The sequence below is a fragment of the Bufo gargarizans genome, chromosome 4 (assembly GCF_014858855.1).
Source record: "Bufo gargarizans isolate SCDJY-AF-19 chromosome 4, ASM1485885v1, whole genome shotgun sequence".
In the NCBI taxonomy this organism is placed as follows: Eukaryota; Metazoa; Chordata; class Amphibia; order Anura; family Bufonidae; genus Bufo; species Bufo gargarizans.
The window spans coordinates 199,705,041-199,731,870 of NC_058083.1; the positions used below are offsets into that span (position 1 = coordinate 199,705,041).

Consider the following 26,830-nt stretch of genomic DNA (forward strand, 5'->3'; position numbering starts at 1 on the left):
CCTCTCTCCAAAGACTTGGACACCAGCGGTTGTAGGTATCCCACTCTATTTTTATGGACTGTCCCACAAGCCCCTGTGTTTGCAACATGGAGGGATTTAAAAAGGGGTATGCTGCTATAAAAATAATCAGTATACACGTGGTACCTTTTGTGCAGGAATGGCGCCAATAGATCCCACACAATTTCCCAATATTTTCAGGGCAGCCTGGGGGGTTAAGTTGGGAGTCTCTGCCCTCATATACAGACAGACCGCAGGTGTAGCTGGTTGTGCACACCTTATATAACTTTCCCCCATATCTGGCACTCTTGGAGGGAATAAACTGATGGAAGGAGAGGTGGCCTTTAAAACTAAAAAAGGATTTATCAACAGATAGATTTTTATCAGGGGTATATAAGAGGGAAATAAGGGGTCTCAATTTATATAGGCGGTCGTAGGCTGGGTCAGTTCTGGGGGGGACTTGGAAATGATCTGAAAAATGCATAAACCGCATTAGGTCTTCATAGCGGTTTCGGGACATAACTGCTGCAAACACAGGAGCTGAGTGGACAGTACTCACAGCCCAATAGGATCGGACAGATGGCTTTTTTACAATGCCCATGTCCAGGGTAAGCCCCCAAATTTTTTTCATTTCAGAGACACTTGTGGGGGTCCACCGTCTTATATACAAACCGGATTCCCAAAAAGTTGGGACACTATACAAATCGTGAATGAAAACTGAATGCAATGATGTGGAGGTGCCAACTTCTAATATTATATTCAGAATAGAACATAAATCACGGAACAAAAGTTTAAACTGAGAAAATGTACCATTTTAAGGGAAAAATATGTTGAATCAGAATTTCATGGTGTCAACAAATCCCCAAAAAGTTGGGACAAGGCCATTTTCACCGCTGTGTGGCATCTCCCCTTCTTCTTACAACACTCAACAGACGTCTGGGGACCGAGGAGACCAGTTTCTCAGGTTTAGAAATAGGAATGCTCTCCCATTCTTGTCTAATACCGGCCTCTAACTGTTCAATCGTCTTGGGCCTTCTTTGTTGCACCTTCCTCTTTATGATGCGCCAAATGTTCTCTATAGGTGAAAGGTCTGGACTGCAGACCGGCCATTTCAGTACCCGGATCCTTCTCCTACGCAGCCATGATGTTGTGATTGATGCAGAATGTGGTCTGGCATTATCTTGTTGGAAAATGCAGGGTCTTCCCTGAAAGAGATGACGTCTGGATGGGAGCAGATGTTGTTCTAGAACCTGAATATATTTCTCTGCATTGATGGTGCCTTTCCAGACATGCAAGCTGCCCATGCCACACGCACTCATGCAACCCCATACCATCAGAGATGCAGGCTTCTGAACTGAGCGTTAATAACAACTTGGGTTGTCCTTGTCCTCTTTGGTCCGGATGACATGGCGTCCCAGATTTCCAAAAAGAACTTTGAATCGTGACTCGTCTGACCACAGAACAGTCTTCCATTTTGCCACACTCCATTTTAAATGATCCCTGGCCCAGTGAAAACACCTGAGTTTGTGAATCTTGCTTAGAAATGGCTTCTTCTTTGCACTGTAGAGTTTCAGCTGGCAACGGCGGATGGCACGGTGGATTGTGTTCACTGACAATGGTTTCTGGAAGTATTCCTGAGCCCATTCTGGGATTTCCTTTACAGTAGCATTCCTGTTTGTGGTGCAGTGTCGTTTAAGGGCCCGGAGATCACGGGCATCCAGTATGGTTTTACGGCCTTGACCCTTACGCACAGAGATTGTTCCAGATTCTCTGAATCTTCGGATGATGTTATGCACAGTTGATGATGATAGATGCAAAGTCTTTGCAATGTTTCGCTGGGTAACACCTTTCTGATATTGCTCCACTATCTTTCTGCGCAACATTGTGGGAATTGGTGATCCTCTACCCATCTTGGCTCCTGAGAGACACGGCCACTCTGAGAAGCTCTTTTTATACCCAATCATGTTGCCAATTGACCTAATTAGTGTTAATTGGTCTTCCAGCTCTTCGTTATGCTCAAATTTACTTTTTCCAGCCTCTTGTTGCTACTTGTCCCAACTTTTTTGGGATTTGTTGACACCGTGAAATTTTGAATCAACGTATTTTTCCTTTAAAATGATACATTTACTCGGATTAAACGTTTGATCCGTCATCTACGTTCTATTACAAATAAAATATTGACATTTGCCATCTCCACATCATTGCATTCAGTTTTTATTCACAATTTGTTTAGTGTCCCAACTTTTTTGGAATCCGGTTTGTAAATAGACGTGGGCTTTTGTACACCAAACTGTGTAGTGTACAGATTAGTAGGCTGCACAATTAAATCCAGGACTTTATCGTCCACAAACAAATGAAAAAAATTATAAGGGGTAAAATTGGTGACGTCCACATTAATTTGGTGAGTAGATAAAAATTGGGGTACTTGGGGGGAAAATGAAGTAGCAGGAACCCACGTAATAGAAGGGACGGGAACGCTGGGTGGTGAATGAGATGAGGTGGCGACTTTAACCACCATAGGGCTATGAGGTCTGGGGATGGAAGTGGAGCTAGAGTCCCGGCTATCGGAAAATATTTCCGCCTCTGAAGCAGTGTCGGATTCAGAGTTTTCAGAGCATAGAAACTCATATGCCTGCTCTGTACTGAATAATCTTTGAGCCATTTTATGTACTAAAAAGCTCAGAAATAAAAAATTATTATTATATATATCCCACCCTAAAAATTAAAAGTAAGTTTTCGCTAGCATCAGTAGCAGTACGTATACTGACAATTATGGACGGACCCTAATAGATGCCCACTGATTGACTAACAGATGGACAGTGACAGTTGGCCTCTGACCGCTATTGACAGACAGACAGTGACAGATGGCCTCTGACCGCTAGTAATAGATGGACAGTGACAGTTCGCCTCTGACCGCCAGTGACAGACGGACAGTGACAGATGGCCTCTGACCGCCAGTGACAGACGGACAGTGACAGATGGCCTCTGACCGCCAGTGACAGACGGACAGTGACAGATGACCTCTGACCGCCAGTGACAGATGGCATCTGACCGCCAGTGACAGATGGCCTCTGACTGCCAGTGACAGATGACCTCTGACCGTCAGTGACAGACTGATAGTAACAGATTTCCTCTGACTGCCAGTAACAGACGGACACACGGTCCCTAATGAAAGTAACTGACCATCCCTAATAGATACCTAATGACGGATGCCCACTGACCGCCAGTTATGGACAGACAGTTTATAAGTAGATTTTTCTTTTTTTCACAGTAAATCGCACAGCCAGGACAGAAGTCTGATCTCTCTCTGTCCTCACAGAACAACTGCACTGAGGGCAGAGAGAAGCGCAGCCCATGTCCTGGCTGTGTTTAGTAAATATAATGGATGTGATCTCCATGATAGGTTTATCATGGAGACCACATAATCAGGGACACATAGTAATGGTCACTGATGGTTACTGTGCTGAAGGCAGATCCTCAGCACAGTAACCAATGTTACGCGCCATTTTATATTTTTTTTAGGGGCGGCGACGGCTTATAGTGTGCACATGCGCCGCCGCCATCTTTCTTGAGGGCACAGGGGGGGGTTGAGGATCGGGACACAGCTATCCCTTATGGGGAAGCTGGGGAACCCGATCCTAGCACCAGAAACTTGAGGGAGAAAGTTTACTGCCGGCAGCTCAGCTGCCAGCATTTTCAGTAATCGCCGTGATACACTGTATCAGGGCGATCACTTGATCAGTGAGGGCTTGTCATGGTCTCTGATCACTGCCCCCAGCCCTGAGCTATCTCCAGTAGCTGCGGGCAGGGAACGCCTGTGCTTTTGTGTATCGCTAGCTTGGGCTGAATTGCCGCTGTAAAAAGGAGGCGCTCCAGCCCAAGGCCGCATAGTGACCGCCACAAAAAACATGTATGGGTGGTCACTAAGGGGTTACATTTTTTATACCTTTAATGTATGTATTCGATACAAAAGAACAAGGAACTATGATCCCAAAAAGGCTTGTAAAAAATCTAATGTTCTGATTATAATTGAAAATGTCAATAAAAAGATTTAAAAAACAAATCTCTAGAGCATGGTCAGCTTGTATTTGCACACATGCGAACTAGGTGCCTATTAGAGATACTGGACTACAGCAGTCATCAGGCATGTACTGCTGTGGGAGAGCCTAGAGGAGATGCCATACCCTGTGAGTGACTTCTGACAGATCTGCAGCTGTTCGTGTAGATGAGGAAGCAGCTGGATCAAGGATTCATCCCCAGCGCAGCACTGAATTACGTTGCCTTTGTCACGAGCTCGCTGCATTAGCTTCACCCAGGTCTTGTCTATGTTCTTGAACCGTTTGGCCTCCTACATGACAATAAAAGACTTTTATCTGTATCTTCACAGCAGGGGCTTATAGTTCCTATAGTAGAGGAGTGTAACACAAGGCCTCTCACCTGAGGTAACTGACTTGCTATATCTCCAGAAACAAAAACAGCTTCCAGGTAAATCCAGAGAGTCTGAACCAGCAACCACTCCTCTAGGATGTCGGAGGATATGCTCAGCTTGTGGATCCAGCTCTGAATGGTCTGTTTAAAAGGTTCATTATATCTAGAATATCAAAGGGGACAAATATTATGGGGACAAATCTGGACACAAGAAAGGATCTACTAAATCCTCACCGACAGGTGAGTATTTCATATTCACACAAGCATTCATGTGTCCTGTTATCATACAAATAATGTATTCTAGAGAGTATCCACCGAGCTTGAAAAGAAACATGCAGCCTCCATGTTCCCTTCCATGTGAATTCTGGTTAGGCAGTCAGAGAAAAAGAAGAAACTGTGCCCCAATACAATACTTTCAATAATTACTATGAAGACCTGGGTACTGGGTAAGTATATATACAGTGCTTTGAAAAAGTATTCATACCTCTTGAACGTTGCCACATTTTTTCACGTTACACCCACAACAAATGTATTTTTGGGGGATTTTATGTGATTGACCAACGCAAAGTACAAGTCTGTGTGAAGTGGAAAGAAAATGAAACAAGGTTTTCACAATTTGTAATAAATAAAAATCTGGACAGTGCAGAATGCATTTGTATTCAGCTCCCCCTGAGTCAATGCTTTGTAGGACCACCTTTTGTTGCAGTTACAGCTATAAGTCTTTTGGGGTCTGTCTCCACCAGCTTTGCACATCAAGGGGCTGAAATTTTTCCCATTCTTTGCAGAAGAGCTCACGCTCAGTCAGATTTGATGGAGAGCATCTGTAAACAGCAATTCTTAAGTCTTGCCACAGATTCTCAATGGGATTTAGGTCTGGACTGTGACTGGGCCGCTCTAACACATGAATAGGCTTTGATCTAAACCCTTCCATTGTAGCACTGGCTGGATGTTGAGGGTCGTTGTCCTGTTGGAAGGTGAACCTCCGTCACAGTCTCAAGTCTTTTGCAGCCTCTACCAGGTTTACCTCAATTGCCCTGTATTTAGCTCCATCCATCTTTCCATCACCTCTGACCAGCTTCCCTGTCCCTGCTGAAGAAGAGCCTCCCCCAAGATGATGCTGCCACCACCATGTCTCACGATGGGGACGATGTGTTCAGAAAGATGTGCAGGGTTAGTTTTCCGTCACACATAGCGTTTTGCATTTAGGCCAAAAAAGTTCCACTTTGGTCTCATCCGACCAGGGCACCTTCTTCCACATGTGTGTCATGTCCCCTACATGGCTTGTGGCAAACTGCAGACGGGACTTCTTATGGCTGCTTTCAAAAATGGCTTTCTTCTTGCCACTCTTCCATAAAGATCAGATTTGTGAAGGGTTGTCCTGTGGACAGATTCTCCCACCTGAGCTGTGGATCTCTGCCGCTCCTCCACAGTAACCATAAGCCTCTTGGCTGTTTCTCTAATTAGTGCTCTCCTTGCCTGGGCTGTCAGTTTATTAGGACGGCCATGTCTTGGTAGGTTTGCAGTTGTGCCATACTCCTTCCTTTTTTGAATGATGGATTAAACACTGCCCCAGGAGATGTTCAGAGCTTGGGATATTTTTTTATATCGTCAACCAAAAGAGGGGGAACAAATTTTTAAAACATAACTTTCATTAGAACCGTTAAAACAATGTAAATATACCAAAGTAATAAATATGCCTTGTCTACTAGTGTGCCACTGAGAAATGTCACAGAAAAAAAACAATGATGCCGCATGTGTCCGGTTGGTGGATTCTGGGCATCAGGTTATAAAAAAATGACAAATAGCCTTACCAGATTCCAAAATAAACCATATCAGATGAGGCACCCGTTAAGGCAGAGAGGTGGTCCCAGTGGGTTGGAGGACGAGGTTGTGGTGCCGGTGCTCATGTATATAGATGATCGCTGTAGTAAGGGATCATTTTCTGCTGATCTCTGAGCTGTTCTGTGCTGTAATTTGGTAATAAAGTGGTCCAGGCCTGGCTATATAACCCAGCTTTGGGTCACTGATAGTTTACTGCGGTGATTCCTCTATTTCGAACTTGGCTTTCACATAAACTGCAAATACCTTTAAAATTTTCCTCTGATAACTCTGGCATTTTCATCACTCTGAGTCCTAACCCATACATTATCATAAACTAACCCCATGTATAATTGATTAAAGATAAACATTAATCTGCATAAGTATTAAAATAATGAAGATACAATTACAATGAATAGCAGCAAACAATGACATATAAACACAGTCAGTGACAGTCCTTCATAGAACAGGTCTTATATTGTCCATATTTTCGGAATTTCCTGAATTGGTGTTGCTTTATTCTTCTCCTCCTATCACGCTTAGTTCCAATCCACATTGTGTAAGTCCGGGACTACCGGTATATATGCAGAATGACGGCTCTTTACTCATAATGCTGCAAAAGAAAAATAGTGCGGTATCAGTCCTTATCATAATGAGAATACTTCAGCAATTTCCTTTGATCAATTGGGAACAATGTAATGCCTTTATCTATTTCTGTAACCCTTTGTACTCCAAACACTATAAAACTATGAAGTTTAATAATAACAGCGTCTTCCCAATTTGTATCCGAACCTTATAATAAATTCAGATTCATATAACGCCTCATTAGGGTCTGGGCAATCCTTTACCATATGAAGCATCCTACTAAATTTGGGGAAACCCATTCATCTTGCTGTACTATCTAGATGTAAGTGAAACACTGTCATTCAGAAGATTTACATGCCTTTATCTCCCTGATAAACATATAGAATTTTCTCCTTATTGAGTTAAGTAATATTACACAAATGACTAACAATATATCTAGCAAATAGTCCAATATTACATTTTCCTAAATCAATTTAGACAAATTTGACTTCAGTAACAACTCATGTGTTTAGCCCTTCCAGCAAACCACAGATGACAAAATGCATGAATGAGGATTCCAATGGTGGGGGCTGCTTCTCTCTCCTCTCTGCAGCGACGATCAATAAATCCTCATATTACAATGAATGCCAACTGAATAGCTTTAACCTTTTTACTAAAAATCTGCCACACCCAAATAAGCTGATCTTTGCTCTGCTCCTATTTATATTTGAAACAAGTAAACCTTCTACATATGATAAAACTTGATTTCTGCACTCAAGGGGTTCCCACACTTGGGCTTATGCCTGATGGAAATGCAGCCAGCCAGAACCGCAGGGGCGACACGTGAGGTGCATGGTGTGCCGATGAGAGAAATAATAGTACAGTTCATCAGTTTACTCGCGGTTAGCAGAAAGTTTCCCTGGGCCGGCAGCACAGTGATGAGGAAGACAGCACGAAATCCTCCGGGGCACGCTCTGTGGTAGGGAAGCACCAGCCTAGATGGAGGTTGAGGTGCCCTTGATGGCAGTGGTGTTTAGGGTGCTTGTGGCGGCTGGATCCCTTGGTGGTATTTGTCGTGACGCCAGTACCGTTAATGGTGGTACAACCAGGTGTAGTGAAGTTGAAGAATGGCACAGTAAAGGTAGGACGGGCTGGCTGGAAAATTTTGCATAAATGGGCGACACTAGGTTTTCCCGCTCTTCAGGGGGTGTCACTAACTTATCCACAGTATTTTTTTTTAAACAAGAAGGCCTCCGGCGGCCATCTTAAGTGCATAGAAACGGTCTATTCAATGACAGCAAGCCGTTCTAGTAACACACAAATGTCAGATTTTCTTACTTTTGATACTGCGATTTTTATGCTGATGACTGGTATAACACTTCCATACAATTTCCAAACTGTTTAAACAGTTCTGTGGCCCAATACAGCTTGCAATAAGTAAAAGTCTATCAATAAAGCAAAGGGGCTTATTCTCATGCGACAGTCTTTCAAATAAGGCTCAGGGGTTAAAATCCTGTTCGTGACGCCAATAAAAATATGCAGCCAGCCAGAACCGCAGGGGCGACACGTGAGGTGCACGGTGGGCCGATGAGAGAAATAATAGTACAGTTCATCGGTTTACTCACGGTTAGTAGAAAGTCTCCCTGGGCGGGCAGCACAGTGATGAGGAAGACAGCATGAAATCCTCTGGGGCACGCTCTGTGGTAGGAAGCACCAGCCTAGATGGAGGTTGAGGTGCCCTTGATGGCAGTGGTGCTTAGGGTGTTTGTTGCGGCTGAGTCCCTTGATGGTTTTTGTCGTGACGCCAGTACCGCTAATGGTGGAACAACCAGTTGTAGTGAAGTTGAAGAATGAAGTAGACAGTGGTAGGATACAACTCACAACTTTTACTGAGGTTGGTTCCAGTTGCGGCATATACATCCGGACAGAATACAGTCTTTTGTTCTTTAGAGGAATTCTGTTGATCCACTGTTAATAGGTTTGGCTGGGTTTTAACTTGGCTTGAGGGTCCTTTCTAAACCAGTGTAATTTGGTGAGGTTGCCTGTGATACTTATTGGTATGCTCAGTCCTATTGTTTCTGTATCTTCCAAGCCCTTGAACAGGTAGCTAATCTGTATTCTTCAATGTATGGTGAGGCTGCCTGTAGCTAGATTGTCCTCCACCATGTGCAAAGGTTCCCATTAAGCCTTAGGTAGTGGCTGTTATCACCGTTGTCTCTCTTTAGCTTGGTTTTCTTCCAGGAACGCAAACACTATCCTCTGGTTGTAGGATATAGGAACTAAGAGGATCACAGGAGGAAAACGCTCTCCTGCGCCTCATACCTTGGCTCTACCTCAATGCTGCATCAGACTTCACCCACTACTCTGTGGTGTGTAGCCTCAGCTTAACAACTCACTCTACTCCTCTCAACAACCACTTTCTACTCTACACCTTCTCCCTTCACACTAGGCCTGACCTAAGTATTTATATGGGCTAAGTGCTATCCCCATCTAGTGGTGGGATGTATAAAATGCACCAGACCAGCCTATGAACAGGGATACAACAGGTGTTGTAATACAAAATGACATGCAATATGATAATGCAGTTTCACAGTAATTTTGCAGTTCACACGTGGCTGTAATCTGCATCCTGTGACAAACACAGCAACTCCTGTATCAATAAAAAAAATCCTTCCCCCACATGTTCAATACCCTTCACTCCGGCAGCGTCCATGTCCTCAGAGACCATCAGCTAAAAATCTCACTCTCATGCCTCCCAGTTCCCGCCTGACAGAACAATAAGACTGTGAAATAATAATGCAGGTGCTTACAGAATTAACAGTCTCATCAGGACACCACACTGAGCACAACAAAGAGGATTGACAGCTAGATGGTTACTTCTGAATTCTGTTGCACTGCCGATACTGTCTGGGATCAATATTTAACTCCTTCAGCTGTATAAAATCATAATTTCCTTATCTCTAAATTTTAACTATATGTGGAGGACCTGACTACAATCAGAGCATTATTTACATAACTAGGGGCAAATTTACCCTAAATAACCCTACCCCTCGTTTCACAAAATTTTTGGGGGTCCCTGAAAGGGAGTAAATGCAAACACTTTAGTACTGGCATCTGGCTTTGTTTAAGACTGCATAGTCCTTAAATTGGTTAAAATAGCCTAGATAACATCATTAATAGTTTTGGCATTTTATAAAACCCCTGATTTATATGTCCCATCTAAAAGGTAACTTGTTCCCTCATAGCGTATCTGTCTCCCTGATACATTGATTCATAGGATTTATCAAAAACTATCAAAAACTTATCAAAAACACCAGGCTAATAACCATTTTGAGGCTTTATTTCTCAAATCACCCCCCTTGTCTATCCTGAAGGTTTCTAACAAATCTGGAGTAGGTTTTCTCCCTCTCCAGCTTCTGAGAGATGACAAACTTTATTCTCTCCCTGGGCTCAGTTAAATCATACTGATTCCCATTTTGTTGCTGTGTCTTAAAAATATGTGACAAGAGTATTTCACGAAAAGTACCGTCTTGCCTCCTCTCCCGAATCAACTTGAAATTTGGTCAACCATTTTGCCTCTTCCCATTTGGGTAAAGATTTAAGATATTTAAGGTGCAACAGAGCAGGATTCTGTGAACTGTGACTAGGAGTGGAGATATGATCTGACTCAAAATCTATAGGGAACATCTCTTCCCCAACATGCTGTTCTAACTGCTTATCACCATCCATTTTTCTATAGCCTGTTTCCACTGCATCATATCCTCCCCTCCAGTTGCTGCTGCTTCTTCTAATTCTATTCATTACAGTCAATAATTCTCCATATACTGTTTCCTCACCTCCTGCACCTCTTAAATCTGCAATGGTGTGGCGTGGCCTAGCAGCGCATGGAGCAGGACTCGTGAGCGCCGAGCTCCGCCACCAAGCCGCAACATAAGGGGCCTTGAGTCCTCAGCACAGACCCCCACATGGGCAAGAAGCTGCCCAAGAAGCCCCCACAAACCTCTTCCGGACCCCCCACACCAAGGCACGCTTCGGGAAGTCGACCTGCGCGCCGCCATCTTTCCCGCCTGACCTGGCTGCCCCTGCAGAAGCACTCCCTCGGCGCTGCAGGAAGGACAGGACCGTGAGAAACCAGGCACTCCGGCTGCACAGGAGCCCCCAGCACTGGCTTACATAGCCACAGAGACCTGCCAGCCTCCAGCCTCTCCACCGCCGTCCTGGACATGGACCAGCAGGAAGCCCTTGATCCCAAGATGGCGCCTGCATGTTCTGAACTACAGACAGCAGTCAGTGCCCAGTGGCGTTCCTCTGACCCCCCTCAGCTTTTCTCCCCACCTGGCTCTCTCTCCTTGCAGAAGGGAACCCCCAGATGTGCACAATGTTGTGGCAGTGTCCTCTGCCCCCATCCCCTCACTGGAACTTGAGGATGACATAGGGGCTAACCCTCCATGCAGCGGCATGCTGCCCCCACCCCTGCACACTCCTACTCTGACCACGGAACCTATACTGGTCCCTCCCCATGGACTGGGCTTCTATGCTCTCCCAGCTGCCTACTAAAGGCGACTTCCAGGCTTTGGTTACAGAGGCCACCGCAACATACCGCTCTGAAATCTCTGCGGTTCGGCGCGACCTACACTCTATTGCCACCCGAGTGGAGACCCTAGAGAAAGATCACGAAGTTACACAGTCTTGTGTCTCTCAACTCCATACCTCAGTGTCCTCACAAATCGCAGGGCTCCGCGAGTTGCAGCATCATATAGAGGGCTTAGACAATCGTGGGAGGAGGAATATCAGAATCCGTAATCTGCCAGAGCCCCCAGGGGAGGAGGACATACAGGGATTCCTGGATGAGCTATTCAACAAAATTATGGGGGACCCCCCAGTCTCATACCACTAAGCTGGACAGGGCCCACAGAGCCCTACGACCCATAGGATCCACCCCCCCAACCCAGGGACATTATTTGCTGCGTTCACGACTTCGCCCGGAAAGAGGCGATCATGATGAAAGCCAGAGACTCCCATGTTGTGGACTTTCGGGGGCCTAGGTGCAGCTTTTCCAGAACTTGCCGTGGATCACGCTGCAAAAACGTTGCCACCTTCGACCCCTGCTGTACACCTTGAGGGACCATCGGATCCTGTACCACTAGAGGTTTCCCTTCTCCCTAAAAGATCGGATAAATGGCCGCACTGTGGCCTTACGTCAACTGCCCTCGCCCAAAGTGAGGTCTGCTGATCCTGGGGGAGCATCTCCTTCACAGAGATTGGCGTTCCCTGAACCCGGAGGAACATCTCCCCACCGCTAAAGGGCTCATCGGCGTGCCTAGACGTTCTCTTTTTTTGTCTCCCTGTAGGGAATTCACAGTTTTTTGCCCACTCAGGGCCTAGGAAGCTATGATGGTGGCGTAGTCGCCACCTGTTGGTCACAATTGTTTTTCTTTTTTTCTGTTTCACCCGTATTTTCACCGCTCGCCTGAACGTGTGGCTCCCCAGCCTGGTCCACAAGGATCAGGTGGGGTTTATCCCCTATCGACAAGGCGGAGATAACACTCGCCGGGTTGTTGACCTGATTGATGTGGCGACGCGTACCTCGACCCCAACAGTTACCGTATTTTTCGCCTTATAGGACGTACCGGCCCATAAGACACACCTAGGTTTTAGAGGGGGACAATAGGAAAAAAATATTTTTCATTGCACTTCAGGTCAGATCAGCAATCAGTCCCCCAATGTTAATCAGACCTCAGATCACAGCCCCAATCAGACCCCCAATGTTAATAAGGCCCCAATAAGACCTCAGATCAGACCCAAGCTCACACCCAAAAGTGAATGACCCCCAATCAGAGCATATGAGCCCCAATATAAATAAAACCTCAGATCAGACCCCCAGTCTCAAATCATCCCCCCATGCCTCTTTTGACTAGCCTTAGTCTCATATCAGCCCCCATTGCCTCTTTTTATCAGTCCCCACTGCCTTTTTATCAGACCCCATTTCCTCTTTATAAACCCCTATTGCCTCTTCATAAGCCCCCATTGCCTCTTTATCACCCCTCATTGCCTTTTAATAAGCCCCCATTGCCTCTTTATCAGCCCCCATTGCCTCTTTATCAGCCCCATTGCCTCTTTATCAGCTCATATTGCTTCAAATGAAAAAATAAAAACAATCACTTACCTCTCCTGCTCCTGGATGCCACCGCTGCTCACCATCGCGATCCACTTCATCTGGCTGTCGGCTGTGCTCTCTGAACTGGCGCGCACAGTGTGACATCACAGAGCGATTCACGCTGTGCGCAGTCCTGCACAGCTGACAGCGGAGGACCAGGAAGCGGTGAGTACAGATCCTCAGCCTCTACTCTGCCCCTTCGGCGCTTGTCAAGTTGCCCTTCAGCTCCTCTATTCCGTTCAATATTTCTAATGGTACATGTCAGGGCTGCCCGCTCTCACCGCTTATTTTTGCATTGTGTATAGAACCCCTTGCAGCACACATACGACTAAACCCCGACATTCAGGGACTTAAAGTACGGGACAGGGAATTTAAGATCTCCCTTTATGCGGACGATGTCCTCCTCACCCTGACCAATCCCCACATTACACTACCAAACCTACAAAAAGCCTTAACTCACTACAGCAACCTGTCGGGATACAAGGTCAATGCTTCTAAGTCAGAAGCCCTACCTATCCTTATACCAGCCCATGATCTAGCATTGCTCCAGAGCAATTTCTCTTATCGATGGTTGGGCACCACGCTGAAGTACCTAGGGGTTCATATTACTCCTATGTACAGACGTGGACAAAATTGTTGGTACCCTTTGGTCAATGAAAGAAAAAGTCACAATGGTCACAGAAATAACTTTAATCTGACAAAAGTAATAATAAATTAAAATTCTATAAATGTTAACCAATGAAAGTCAGACATTGTTTTTCAACCATGCTTCAACAGAATTATGTAAAAAAATAAACTCATGAAACAGGCATGGACAAAAATGATGATACCCCTAGAAAACACAGAACATAATGTGACCAAAGGGACATGTTAATTCAAGGTGTGTCCACTAATTAGCATCACAGGTGTCTACAACCTTGTAATCAGCCATTGGGCCTATATATATGGCTCCAGGTAATCACTGTGTTGTTTGGTGATATGGTGTGTACCACACTCGACATGGACCAGAGGAAGCAAAGGAAAGAGCTGTCTCAAGAGATCAGAAAGAAAATTATAGACAAGCATGTTAAAGGTAAAGGCTATAAGACCATCTCCAAGCAACTAGATGTTCCTGTGAGTACAGTTGCACATATTATTCATAAGTTTAAGATCCATGGGACTGTAGCCAACCTCCCTGGACGTGGCCGCAGGAGGAAAATTGATGACAAATCTAAGAGACGGATAATCCGAATGGTAACAAAAGAGCCTAGAAAGACTTCTAAAGAGATTCAAGGTGAACTTCATGCTCAAGGAACATCAGTGTCAGATCGCACCATCCGTCGTTGTTTGAGCCAAAGTGGACTACATGGGAGACGACCAAGGAGGACACCATTGTTGAAAACGAATCATAAAAAAGCAAGACTGGAATATGCCAAACTACATGTTGACAAGCCACAAAGCTTCTGGGAGAATGTCCTGTGGACAGATGAGACAAAAATCGAAGTTTTTGCCAAGGCACATCAGCTGTATGTTCACAGACGAAAAAATGAAGCATATCAAGAAAAGAACACTGTCCCTACTGTGAAACATGGAGGAGGCTCTGTTATGTTCTGGGGCTGCTTTGCTGCGTCTGGCACAGGGTGTCTTGAATCTGTGCAGGGTACAATGAAATCTCAAGACTATCAAGGAATTCTAGAGAGAAATGTACTAGCCAGTGTCAGAAAGCTTGGTCTCAGTCGCAGGTCATGGGTCTTGCAACAGGACAATGACCCAAAACACACCGCTAAAAACACCCAAGAATGGCTAAGAGGAAAAAATTGGACTATTCTAAAGTGGCCTTCTATGAGCCCTGACCTCAATCCTATTGAGCATCTTTGGAAGGAGCTGAAACATGCAGTCTGGAAAAGGCACCCTTCAAACCGGACACAACTGGAGCAGTTTGCTCATGAGGAGTGGGCCAAAATACCTGCTGAGAGGTGCAGATGTCTCATTGACAGTTACAGGAAGCGTTTGATTGCAGTGATTGCCTCAAAAGGTTGCGCAACAAAATATTAAGTTAGGGGTACCATCATTTTTGTCCATGCCTGTTTCATGAGTTTATTTTTTTACATAATTCTGTTGAAGCATGGTTGAAAAACAATGTCTGACTTTCATTGGTTAACATTTATAGAATTTTAATTTATTATTACTTTTGTCAGATTAAAGTTATTTCTGTGACCATTGTGACTTTTTCTTTCATTGACCAAAGGGTACCAACAATTTTGTCCACGTCTGTATGTCTCATTGTACTCCAGTAACTTCCCTCCCCTCTTCCGTGAACTTAAGTTCATCCTCACAAAATGGAAACCCCTATACATATCATTTCTAGGCCGCATAGCAGCGGGGAAGATGTCCCTCCTCCCAAAATTGCTTTATTACTTTGAGACGCTCCCAGTACGAATCCCTATGTCAGAACTATGCTGCCTCCAACAGGCCATTCTCGACTTTTTATGGCAAGGTAAACGTCATCGCATACCCCGTAAGGTTATGTTTGCAGCCACAGATAGAGGCGGCCTATCGGTCTCTAATATTATGCACTATTACTGGGTTTCTTATTTGCGGGTCGTTCCTTTTTGGGCGTTCCAACAGGCATACACCAAATGGGTAGAAATCGAAAAACTCTGGATTGCCCCGGTTCATCCGAACACCCTGCTATGGCAGCGGGCCCCCGTAGCTCACCACACTCACCTCCTGGGACCTATGGCCTATACCAAACACATAAGGGAAACCTGCCACCAACGGTTTGCCTTAGCTTCTCAGCACTTGTCTATGATCTCCTTTCTCTACAACCCAGCTATTCCCTCTAGCTTGACCGCCCCCATGGTCCGGGTCTGGTCGTCGTTGGGTCTCTTCCATCTGGTGGACATTGTAGACACCTCTACTCTGACATTGAGGTTCTTTGCGCAACTTCAGGACCAATCAAAATCACCGGTGACGGAGGGACTCCACTACCTCCAGGTTAGTCCCTATTTGAGCACCAATTTTGGTTTGCTTAAGGTGTAACTCCCTACCCCAAACTGGGCACAGGGACGAGAAATCTGATCTCTCTTATCTACCACCTTCTGGCCACAATTGCGGAGGGCGAGACCCCACATCATGCTTACATGGAAAAATGGGCTACCACCCACGGATTGCCTCTTTCTTGCAGTGCCTGGCAGACTGTATGGAATAGGGCAGCCCTGTAATCTATTTGCACCATGTATAAGGAGACGCAGTACAAGCTGCTAATGCACTGGTACCATACTCCTGCACTCCTACATTCCATAAACCCCACTGTTCCATCTGTCTGCTGGCGGTGCTTGAACGATGTGGGTTCTTTGTATCATATTTTCTGGACGTGCCCCAGTATCATCCCATTTTGGCGGGAGGTGAGGGACGTGGCCCTTTCCCTTTTTGGATCCCCTGTACCGCTAGACCCAAAGGTCTACTTACTTAACCTGCCACCTCTGGGGTTGAACAAGCACTCCTCCAGGCTGTTTCTCTCACTATGTACTGCAGCCAAATCCTTGATCGCTAAATCCTGGAAGCAGACTACCCCTCCCACTAAGCAAATTCTTATAGCCAGGGTCCGTGACTTCAGGTCCATGGAATGTCTCACGGCGTCCATTACCAACGCCATGGAACAATTCCAAACAATATGGCTACCCTGGGATACATACCTGGCATCCCCCTAATGGTCTCCCCTCCCACCCTACCATCCCCACTCTTACTCCCCCCCGTACCTGTTCCTTTCCTTTTGTGTCTTGTCAGTTGTCTTATCCCTAGTCCTGAGTTTTACGTGCTACATCTTTGGATATAATTATAGGACCTGTACTACTACACGCGATGTTCACTGCGTTTGTTCCCATTTTGATGGTCTGCCAAATGACTCTGTATGAGCTATGTCGTACCATTTCATGTTTTTCCCTTTTATTCCTTTCTGTATTATTATAAATGTGCACGCTATGTGCTAATAAAAATCTACAGTATAAAAAATAAATAAATCTGCAATGGTACGGTCTGAAATTTTCTGATGTTCCCCGTACTTCTTTCCTGTCCTAGTAATACCACAAATGGGAATCCCTGCCGACTGCTGATCTATAGCAGGATCATATGTCTCAATGGTCTTACAGAAGAGAGCTAGGCACCTAGACTCTGTTTTAAAGGAATTATTTTTCTCTTGTCCTCTATTCTCCTCTGTAAACCAATGTAGACAGTTAAACCAGATTTAGTATATATTAGAACCATGAAACAGAAGCTTTATTATCCAGCTGTCTGCCTGCCTTTTAATCCATTCCATTATAAACTTGTCCACTGCAAAAATGCAAAAGTTAATTACTCACACTGGTAGATAGGGTCTGTGCGCAATTCAGCACCCCAAAAGTGTGGCTGCTCTTCTAGTTCGACCTCGACAGACGACAGCCTATCGTCCCTCTCCGACCCTAACCACCTCTCGGCTCATGCAGGCTTCCGGCTCTTGCAGATTTTTCTCATGAAGAGGCCCTTCTTAGCGGTTCTCACGAGGAGGCACAAAACTTCAGTTACCTGAGAAGCGGGGAGAGCACGCACGAGGCTTGTCTCAGAGTTATTATTTTTGTTTGCGTGTACTAAACAACTTCACCATCCAGGAACACTTATCGGGCCTGGCGTTTTCTTCATATGTACCTATTACACCATCCAGGAACACTCATTGGGCCTGGCGTTTTCTTTATATGTACCTATTACACCATCCAGGAACACTTATCGGGCCTGGCGTTTTCTTTATATGTACCTATTACACCATCCAGGAACACTTATCGGGCATGGCGTTTTCTTTATATGTACCTATTACACCATCCAGGAACACTTATCGGGCCTGGCATTTTCTTCATATGTACCTATTACACCATCTAGGAACACTGATCGGGCCTGGTGTTTTCTTCATATGTACCTATTACACCATCCAGGAACACTCATCTGGCCTGGTGTTTTCTTCATAGACATAAGCTTCTTCTCAGGTACAAAAGTCTCTTAGCAGGGTAATAGGTTCTTTATCCAGAATTGCCCATTCAGGGTGTTGGATCCAAGGCACGGCACCAAACTGTTGGAAATTGACTGCAGCAACACAAAACTTCTATAAAAAAGCAACTTTTTCTTTGAGAAGATTCTTTCGTTTATTCAAAGACAAGAGCAGCAAGACAGCATTGAAATAAATATAAAAATCAGGCAGATTGTGGCATGAAGATGAGAATGGCAGTGAGAAGCAGCAGGGGGAAAAAGGCAGTGCTTGCTTAAAACCCCCAGACACAGTTTCTTATAGCCCAGAGAACAAAGGAATAATTAGTATTATAATTCAGGTTTTACGCAGTGTGCTGCAGTCCACAGGCTTCAATGTTACTCACACAGATACATAATTATTATACATAACTACTGATCTACATAAGTTACATCTACAACAACTTCTAATTGGACAAAAACTTATCATGATCACTTCATGCGGAAATAATTTAGTCCTTGGGCCTTCCATTAATCCACTCCAATTTTAGTACCAATCTCCATTTTCTTTCCAAGGAGCCATTTGGAACATAAAACCAAAAGAGGGAACCTTTATTTATCACCTATCCAACACCAAGGATCGAACATGATCATAAATATGCTAATGTCAATAGACAAGTACCTTTATCCTAGCCCACCATAACATCCTGACCCTTTTAATCGATTACTTAAAGAGGACCTTTCGTCGGTCCAAACATTGTGAGATAACTATCAGGCTGTGTAGAGCGGTGACCGGGAACTTACTGCACTTACTATTATTCCGGGCCGCCGCGCTCCGTTCTCCCGCTATGTCCCCTGGTATTTTCGCTGACTTGGATGTACTGGGAGGAGTCTGCCCCGTTTCTCCCTGGGCGTTCCTTCTCCCAGGCTGTAGCGCTGTCCAATCGCAGCACAGAGCTCACAGCCTGGGAGAAAAGAAAACTCCCAGTATAACCAAGTCAGCGAAAATACCGGGGGACATAGCGGCAGAACGGAGCAGCTCCCCGGAATAATAGTAAGTGCAGTAAGATCCCGGGGCGCCGCTCTACACAGCCTGATAGTTATCTTACAATGTTTGGAACGATGAAAGGTCCTCTTTAGGAATCTCTGCATCAGGGTATTTGCCTAACCAAGCTATTTCTTCACTTTAACTCTTTGCTAAACTCTTTCTGAGATGTGAACATAAGATGCCTGCCCAATATAACATTGATGATTATCAGATCTAATCCTGATTCTCCAACACTCTTCATAGATTTTTCTGGATTAACCATTGTTTGACTGAGTGCTGGTGCCTGCCTCAAAGTGTGTATTGACTTGCTTCTGTTTTTAACTTTTGCTTCTCTGGTCCTGACCCTGCTAGCTGACTACTCTTCCTCCATGTACCCATTTGCACCCCTGTTAGTCAGCAGCCACTCTGCAGACATAACCGAAGGCTATACATCATCCAAATCCATCCTGCATCGTGGTCAGCTATAATGAATACCTGTTTAAGATCTTCATCTACAAAGCTTGACTACAGAAGGATTTTTAGTGGATGGGTACATTACACTGTGCTTACAAATTGGAGGTTCTTAGTGCATATTTTGAGCAAACTCTGTGAGCCCACCAGCCACAACAAGGCAATCTCATCAAATAGGCCCCTGCTGAGTAAGGTTGCCTTGTTGTGAAGGGTGGTGCAGTAATGCAATTAAAAATAGTAATTCCATGATATGATTGCACATATCTTAACACATGCTGCTACATCTTTGTGTTTGCTTCTACACTGCAGTGACAGATGTGCCCATTTAGTTCACCTTAACTCAGAATGGTTCAGAATATCCCAAAAATTTACACTATGGCACCCCTAAGGATTCTGTATTATTGAGTAGTCATAGGACTGTGAAGTTTATGGGGGACTTCCCAGAGGATTAAGTAGATTACCACCAGAGCCAGCACATGATTGTTATTATCAGCACAGGACATGTGTAAAGGCCCTATTACACCTGAATATAATCGTGAAGATCATCACTAATAATAGTTCATATGAACTCTCGTTAGTGATGATCTAGCAGTGTAATATTGCCGCCGATTACCCGATGAACAGCAAACATTTTAGCAGGTTTAATAATCCTTGTTTATCAGCGGCAGATCATGCCGTGTAATCACGATCTGCTTCCGGCAAACAGTGGTTCAGTATGGGGACGAGCAATGGCCTTAGCGATCACTGCATGTAATAGCAGTGGTCTTCTCCACTAGCTAACAGGCAATAGCCGGGAAGGTACGCTTCCTTCCCGACAATTGCCTGCTGCATTTGCAGGTGTAATAGGACCCTTAGTTTCTCTGTTACGATTGTTTATGGTAATACTTGATTGTAAGGCAACTTGTCTACAAAGTTTACTTGGCCTTCCATTAGAAGACAGCAGGAATTACATGCTGCTCTGTGTTGTAAATCTGCAGTTTTGAACGTTACATCTTTCATTACCTGTTATTAAGCAATGTCCCAAGGACCATCAGATTGTCCTCCATTGTAACACGGATCTCTGCAGCTTCTGCTCCTTTTATTAATAGTTCTCCTCTGCCTTTAAATGGTGAAAACCTTAAAAACTGGTTGTTCCAGATGCTTGTCACCTGTCCTAATTTACTTTCGATGTCCTTCTCCTTCACTGCCGATGTACAGATATCCTAACATATACCAGAAATCATCACATACTGTACAGGCTACACCGACATACAAAGGTGAGTAACTTTGTAAAACATACCGCAGACAAATTATTCTGATGATAACGTTACATTACCATATTATCATATATTTTTGGATTTAGGAATAAAATCTTCACAAAACCTATATTTTAAGGTTGCACAGAAAATGTAGAATACTATCTGCTCTTTTGGTGCCATTTTGAGATAACCAGTGATTTATTCTCCATTTATTTCTAGAGCTAAATTGAGATTGCTACTCCCCTTCTATAACCATACAGCAAAGCAGTAACACATTTTTCAAGGTGATTTCAATTATGTTTCCAACTGTGCTTGTCATATTTTAGGCTACTTTCACACTTGCATTTTTAATTCCATTGTTAAGATCCGACAAAACCTGTCCTAATCACACAGGAGGACAAGTTACTGAAGAACACTGAGCTAAAGAGCTGCCTCATCTTCCTCTCTGCTTGTCAGGGATTATCATCCTGAATACATCTGATAAGATCTTCAGCTGAATCTTTGTAGGAATGGCGATCACGAGGAGACATGCAGTACAGAGGGAATGTGGCTGATAAGCAGCAGCACTTGCATGCAGTCTCCATTACCACAGTCTGTCCTGTCCGTCCTCTCTATCCTTCATGTCTCCTCATGATCTCCATTCCTACAGAGATTCAGCTGAAGATCTTATTAGCTGTATTCAGGACCATAATCCCTGACAAGCAGAGCAGAGAGGAGGATGAGGCAGCTCTTGAGCTCAGTGTTGTGAAGTAACTTGTCCTCCTGTATGATTAGGACAGGTTTTGTGTGTACTGATAGGACAGCGGCCAATTTAATTCTCCTAATGTTTTCTCCCTAGACAAATTGAGTCATTATAACTAATGAAAGGCATTTGGGAATATATTTATAATAAAGTAATATTTAAGTATTTTTCCTAATTCCCAGAGAACCCCTTTAAAGTCTATAGGAAAAATATTGAAATTTGGGCATTTTATAGCGCTCTTAGAGTCAGAGTTGTTTTCTCAAAACACAGCATGCTCTTGCTATGGCATTTTTTCCTATGTTTGTCCCACAAGCTTCTCTGCAGGATTGCAAATGGCAATTTTTTGCGGACCCATTGAAATGAATGGGTCTGCATCCTATCTGCAAAAAAATTAAACGGAATGGACACGGAAACAAAATACGTTCGTGTGAATGTAGCCTTATTATGAGCATCAGTTGTGATCCGTTTGTCAGTTCTGTCAGACATCAGTTATTTTTCCTGCATGCAGGACTTTTTCTGCCATCAAAAATAACTGACGTCTGAAGGAATGGAAACAAACTGATCACAAATTATGCTCAAAATAAAACGGATCAGTTATTTTTCATTTTTCTGTTCTTTTGATGGATCAGTAGAACGCAAAGCTAAATGCAAATGTGAAATCACCGTAATATCTGCAGTGCACAAGGATGCATTCAAGGCAATTCACTGTAACTTTAGGGTGGATTCATTTTGTTGCAGGATTATATTTAGGACTGAAATTCAGTTCTGTTCATCTGAATGTGACTTGCAGAAATCCTTGTGCTTGCAGCACCCAAAAAAACATGTAAATGAATAGAACTGATTTCCAGTGGCAGAAATTTCTCCAACAAAATCTGCCACCTATGAGGGCACCCAAATACAGTAGTTAAAATCAATTAAAAGTGCTATAAAATGTCTAGGTGTAGCCCTAGCCTTAAAGGGGTTGTCCAGGACTAAATATTGATGGTCTATCTGCAGGACAGGCCACCAATATCTGATCGGCAGAGGTCTGACACCTGACACCACCGACAAAAAGCTGTCCTGCAGTAGCATGGACCACTACACAGCTCCGTCTGTTGTGTAGTGCTGTGGCTCCTGTGGATATGATATCAACATCCCTGAATCAAAATATAATTCTACCATTTTTTTAACAGAAATAAACTTACTTCAATCTCATCTTTATGTTGAAGAACTGAGGTTTCCATGATGTTACTCCAGCAAAATGAATCATACTGAACATCAAGCTTGCATCCTATAAGATCTGCAATACGGCCCCAGTGCCGCTTCTTCAGAGTTTTATTTCTCATCATGTCTAACAAAAGACAAAATTCACTGAAGTCATCTATTCTTTTCTTGAGATCCAGGAAAGCTTGCCAGTGTTTCAAGTCCTTTGGAAGTTTATTACATCTTTAAAAAAAAAGTGATAAAACATTCAGACATAACCCTTTAGGATGTTGGATTTACTTATCTATAGAAGTGTTTAAGCAGTATACTTCTCCTGAAAATCCTGCAGCTCTGCACTAATCCACTCAACGTTTATATCTGTCCACAGGGTCTCATAGTATCTGCTTATGCTGCTAGTCACGGCATCGTATAATCCATACAGATTCTGTAACAGCCCGAGCTCCTTCCTATGTAAGAAAAAAATTATCTGAAAAATAAATGAATGACCATCTCATTGAAACCCCATTTTAGGCTCTGTTCACACTGGCCTTTGGGATCTATTGCCTTTGATCGCTGGAATAGTCTAATATTCGCACCAATAAAAAATAAATAACTGGAAGCACACATGGGTGTGCTGTCCGTATCAATTGCGGCCCCGTTGAGATGAATGAGTCTGGATCCGATTCGATGTGGACTAAAACTACAGCCGAGTGTATGAGCCCTTATATAGAATCAGTCTCCATAAAGCTTGGCTATGCAAATTAGCAGTCCAGCTATCCCTCCAGACTCCCTCTTCCATGTTCAGTTCGGCCAAGCACGCGAGTGTTCTGAATGGGGAGATGGGAATAAGTCGCTACCAGACACTTCTAATGACAAATATCTTCCTTTAGAGAAACAGAATCAGGCATGGTGAAAACAATTTGCCTGTTCCTTCTCTACCCGGACAGCATTTTTTAAATTGAAGATTATAACAAATTAACACTATTAATATGGAATAAACAAAAAAAAAAACTACAAAAATAATATGAAAGATGCCTGAAATTTATAGTGCATGCAGATCTAAAGTATCACACTTAAAGCTCATGCACACGGTCATTACTCGGCCGTTCCTCAATTTGCACTCCCCAAAGCATGGGCAACATCCGTGTGGATTCCACAGACGGATCCAGAGCCATTCAACTTGAATGGGTCAGCGCAAAAAATAGAACATATTCTATTTTTTTGCGGGGCGGAGACATGGAGAGAAACCCCATAGAAGCATTCTGTACTGTTTCCGTGGGGTTCCGTGCCTCCATTCTGCACCTTCTGGATTCAAATCACTGAATAGAAAATACCCTCTAAAACATAACTTTTACTAAATATACTTTAATATACTCTCACATTAAAAAGTTTCATAAAACTAATAAATCAAAAATAAGATGTCTAATATGATACAGATAGACACCCACTCAAAGGTGAGGTGAGGAGTGCATTCAGGTTAAGCCTCTCAATTGCCACAAATGTGGCCACTCACGGTTTCGTAGATCACGGTACAGGGGGCTTGTGCCGTCACATCATTCATTAGTTAGATATCAAGTTGCTGCAGCATGGATTCTCCTGTTGCGTTGATGGTGTCATTCATAGATGGATATATATCCACTTTTAGGCAGTGGGATACTGTCCCTATATGTCTACCCTATCCCTGCCTAAAAGCAGAGTAATCGCGCCGAAAGGGGCTAAGAATCCCTACCTAATACAAGGTTTACCAGACGGTGGATGCCTATAAATAATCAAAAGTCCCGACGAGTTTCCCCCATTTCATGGTATATCAGGTTCATCAGGGGACTCCAAAATGCACGATGGCCAGGAAGATAAACGCCAGTATATAGTCTCACCTACAGCCATTGGTGTGGGGCAGGTAATACACTTAAATAGTCCGCCTCATGTCACGCCATAATTGGCGTGTATAAACGCTAAGTGCGCATGCGCTCGCAATTCCAGGCATTATGCCCTAACTTCAAGATACGTGTATCGATTCTGCGCATGCGCCGACGCCAGGTCTTGCCTGTGCGATCTCTGCGCCAGCTAGTATGGGAAAATGCCCTCAGTTCAAGAGATCTAGCTTTCCATTGCGCATGTCCGCAGCCTCGCATTTTCGCCACCATCTTAAAGGAAGAGGTTCTACCCCTGACATTAGGTACAATATATACGTACGTACCCTGCATGTTGTATTAGGTAACCCATCTCTGAAATACCCATCACTCTCATTGGGCGATAGCACCATCATATGGGCATAAAGCACAGGGGAAGTATCACATACACATAAATATCTCCAAAGTGGGCAAGAGCATGGGCAATACTATACTTATGTGTCACAGCCGTTACCTCTGGCTGTGACCTTCTGTCTTTGTTCTCGCTGCATTTCTGTTCCTGTGTGTTGTTTGTGGTTCTTTATGGGTTAACTCCCCTTTGTGCCTATTAGGAGTTAATCCTCTCTGTCTGCTCCATGGGTGTGGCCTCTCTGCTGCACTCATGGAATCTGTATATTTGGCTGATTTTCCCTTAGTTCTGGGTCAGCTCTTCTAGTATGTGTTTGTCTTGTCCTTCTCTTGGTTTGTACTTTGTCTCCCATGCTGCTGAACCATGGGATCCGTGTCTGTCTATGTTCTGTGAGTTTGCCTTCTTGCTCATTGTCGTCCTTTCTCCTGTGTTTCTGTTATCAGGGTTGCCAGTTATGTTTGAGTTCCCCTGTGTGTATTATTATGTCTTTATTCCTCTGCCCTGTTTTGTCTTGTTTCGTACCTGTCTTCCCCTATTTCATATTCGTTCCTCCGTATGGAGGGTTCTGTCTCTGCGTTAGGGTTTTCTGTTCAGCAAGCCCTTGCTGCAGCTTTCTTTGTTGCAGAGTGCCATGGGCAAGGCCATGCAGTTTACTACTGGTGGAGCAAGTCCTTCTCTGCTCATTGCCACTCCTGGTTCCTTGCGATGTACTCCTGATTGTGTTATTAGTTGCCTTGTTTATATGTGTCCTGTCTATGTTATGTTTGCCTATGTACCGCCGGTACCTTCTGGTACCTGTTGTCTGGTCGTTCCTGCTGTCACTGTCTAGTTCACGCTCTGAAGTGGACCCTGGCAACTTCCTGCTGCAAAGCCTAACCCTACCATCTGGGGCCCTAGAGAATACGAGGAGTTGCTTAGTCACGCCCCTCTGGAGTATTACTAGACAGTGGCGTGGTGGGGGTTTTCTCCCACTGTGCTGACGGTACATAGAGTTCATGTTTTGTCTGTGCTAACTTTTGTTTGTGCAATAAACTCTTGTGTGTCTGTACCTGATTTCCGTTTGTTTATTGCTTGACGACGCAGAGGTCTGTCGCTGGATCTCTAACTCGCGACACTTATGTGTTGAAATAGAATCACAGCCATATAGTAGGAGATTGTATCCTAATTCAGATCAATGAGGTGACCATAGGCAGTTATATCTGATGTATTATGAAATATATATATATATATACACACACACATCTTATTTTATTAATTTACTGGCTAACATAAGGGGTGCGTACTTTCGCACTTATTTTCATGTGGTAGTGTGGGGATCTCAGCTAATTTAAGTCAGAGGTTTCCACTAGATAGTTTTCCCCACCCCTTAAAATTCCTCTTTGTGCTAGATCCTTTTCGGTCAAATACACAGCTTTCTATTGACTAATGCATAACATGTGGCTATCCCTTGAGGCACTCATAATTCCAATTTTTGTAAACAAGAAACTTAAAAAAAGAAAAAGAGGCAAAAAGAAACACATTTTACAGGAATCGTGTGAATGACAGGATCTCATTAAGGCCATGTGGATCAACAGTTTTTAATCTGGATATCCACTCTGTTTCTTTTTGTAAGATCCTCCTATCCAAATCCCTGCCTCTCGATGATGGGCAAATTATTTCAATCACACAAAAATTCAGGGATCTAGGGTTGACTGCATGTGTCTCATGTACACGTTTAGATAACAGGGTATCCCTTTTATGCTCCTATGCATCTTCTCACTTCTCTGCTGGTTTTACCTACATATTGAAGGGGCAAGTACACAGGTACACAACTCCCATACTTTTGCAATTAGCAAAGTCTCGGATTCGGTATGTTCTCCCTGTACTAACACTGCAGAAGATCTTCGTGGGATGCACAAATAGGCACACTATGCATCCCCCACATCTGTACATCACAAGAGGCCTCCTCTCAAGCCAGTTTTTGGGGAGATTGATAG

At 44.0% G+C, this 26,830-nt stretch overlaps 1 protein-coding gene across 1 annotated transcript in view; it reads right to left on the reverse strand.

Annotated features, from left to right (window-relative positions):
• The window catches only part of DNAH8 (dynein axonemal heavy chain 8), a 478,630-nt gene that overhangs the window by 256,149 nt on the left and 195,651 nt on the right, over window positions 1–26,830 (reverse strand). The window contains exons 34-38 of the mRNA XM_044291082.1: window positions 22,925–23,062; window positions 22,598–22,838; window positions 20,436–20,635; window positions 4,435–4,588; window positions 4,182–4,345 (exon numbers count right to left, since the gene is read on the reverse strand). Of these exons, the coding sequence (XP_044147017.1) occupies window positions 4,182–4,345; window positions 4,435–4,588; window positions 20,436–20,635; window positions 22,598–22,838; window positions 22,925–23,062 (897 nt within the window). The remainder of the gene's footprint in view (window positions 1–4,181; window positions 4,346–4,434; window positions 4,589–20,435; window positions 20,636–22,597; window positions 22,839–22,924; window positions 23,063–26,830) is intronic.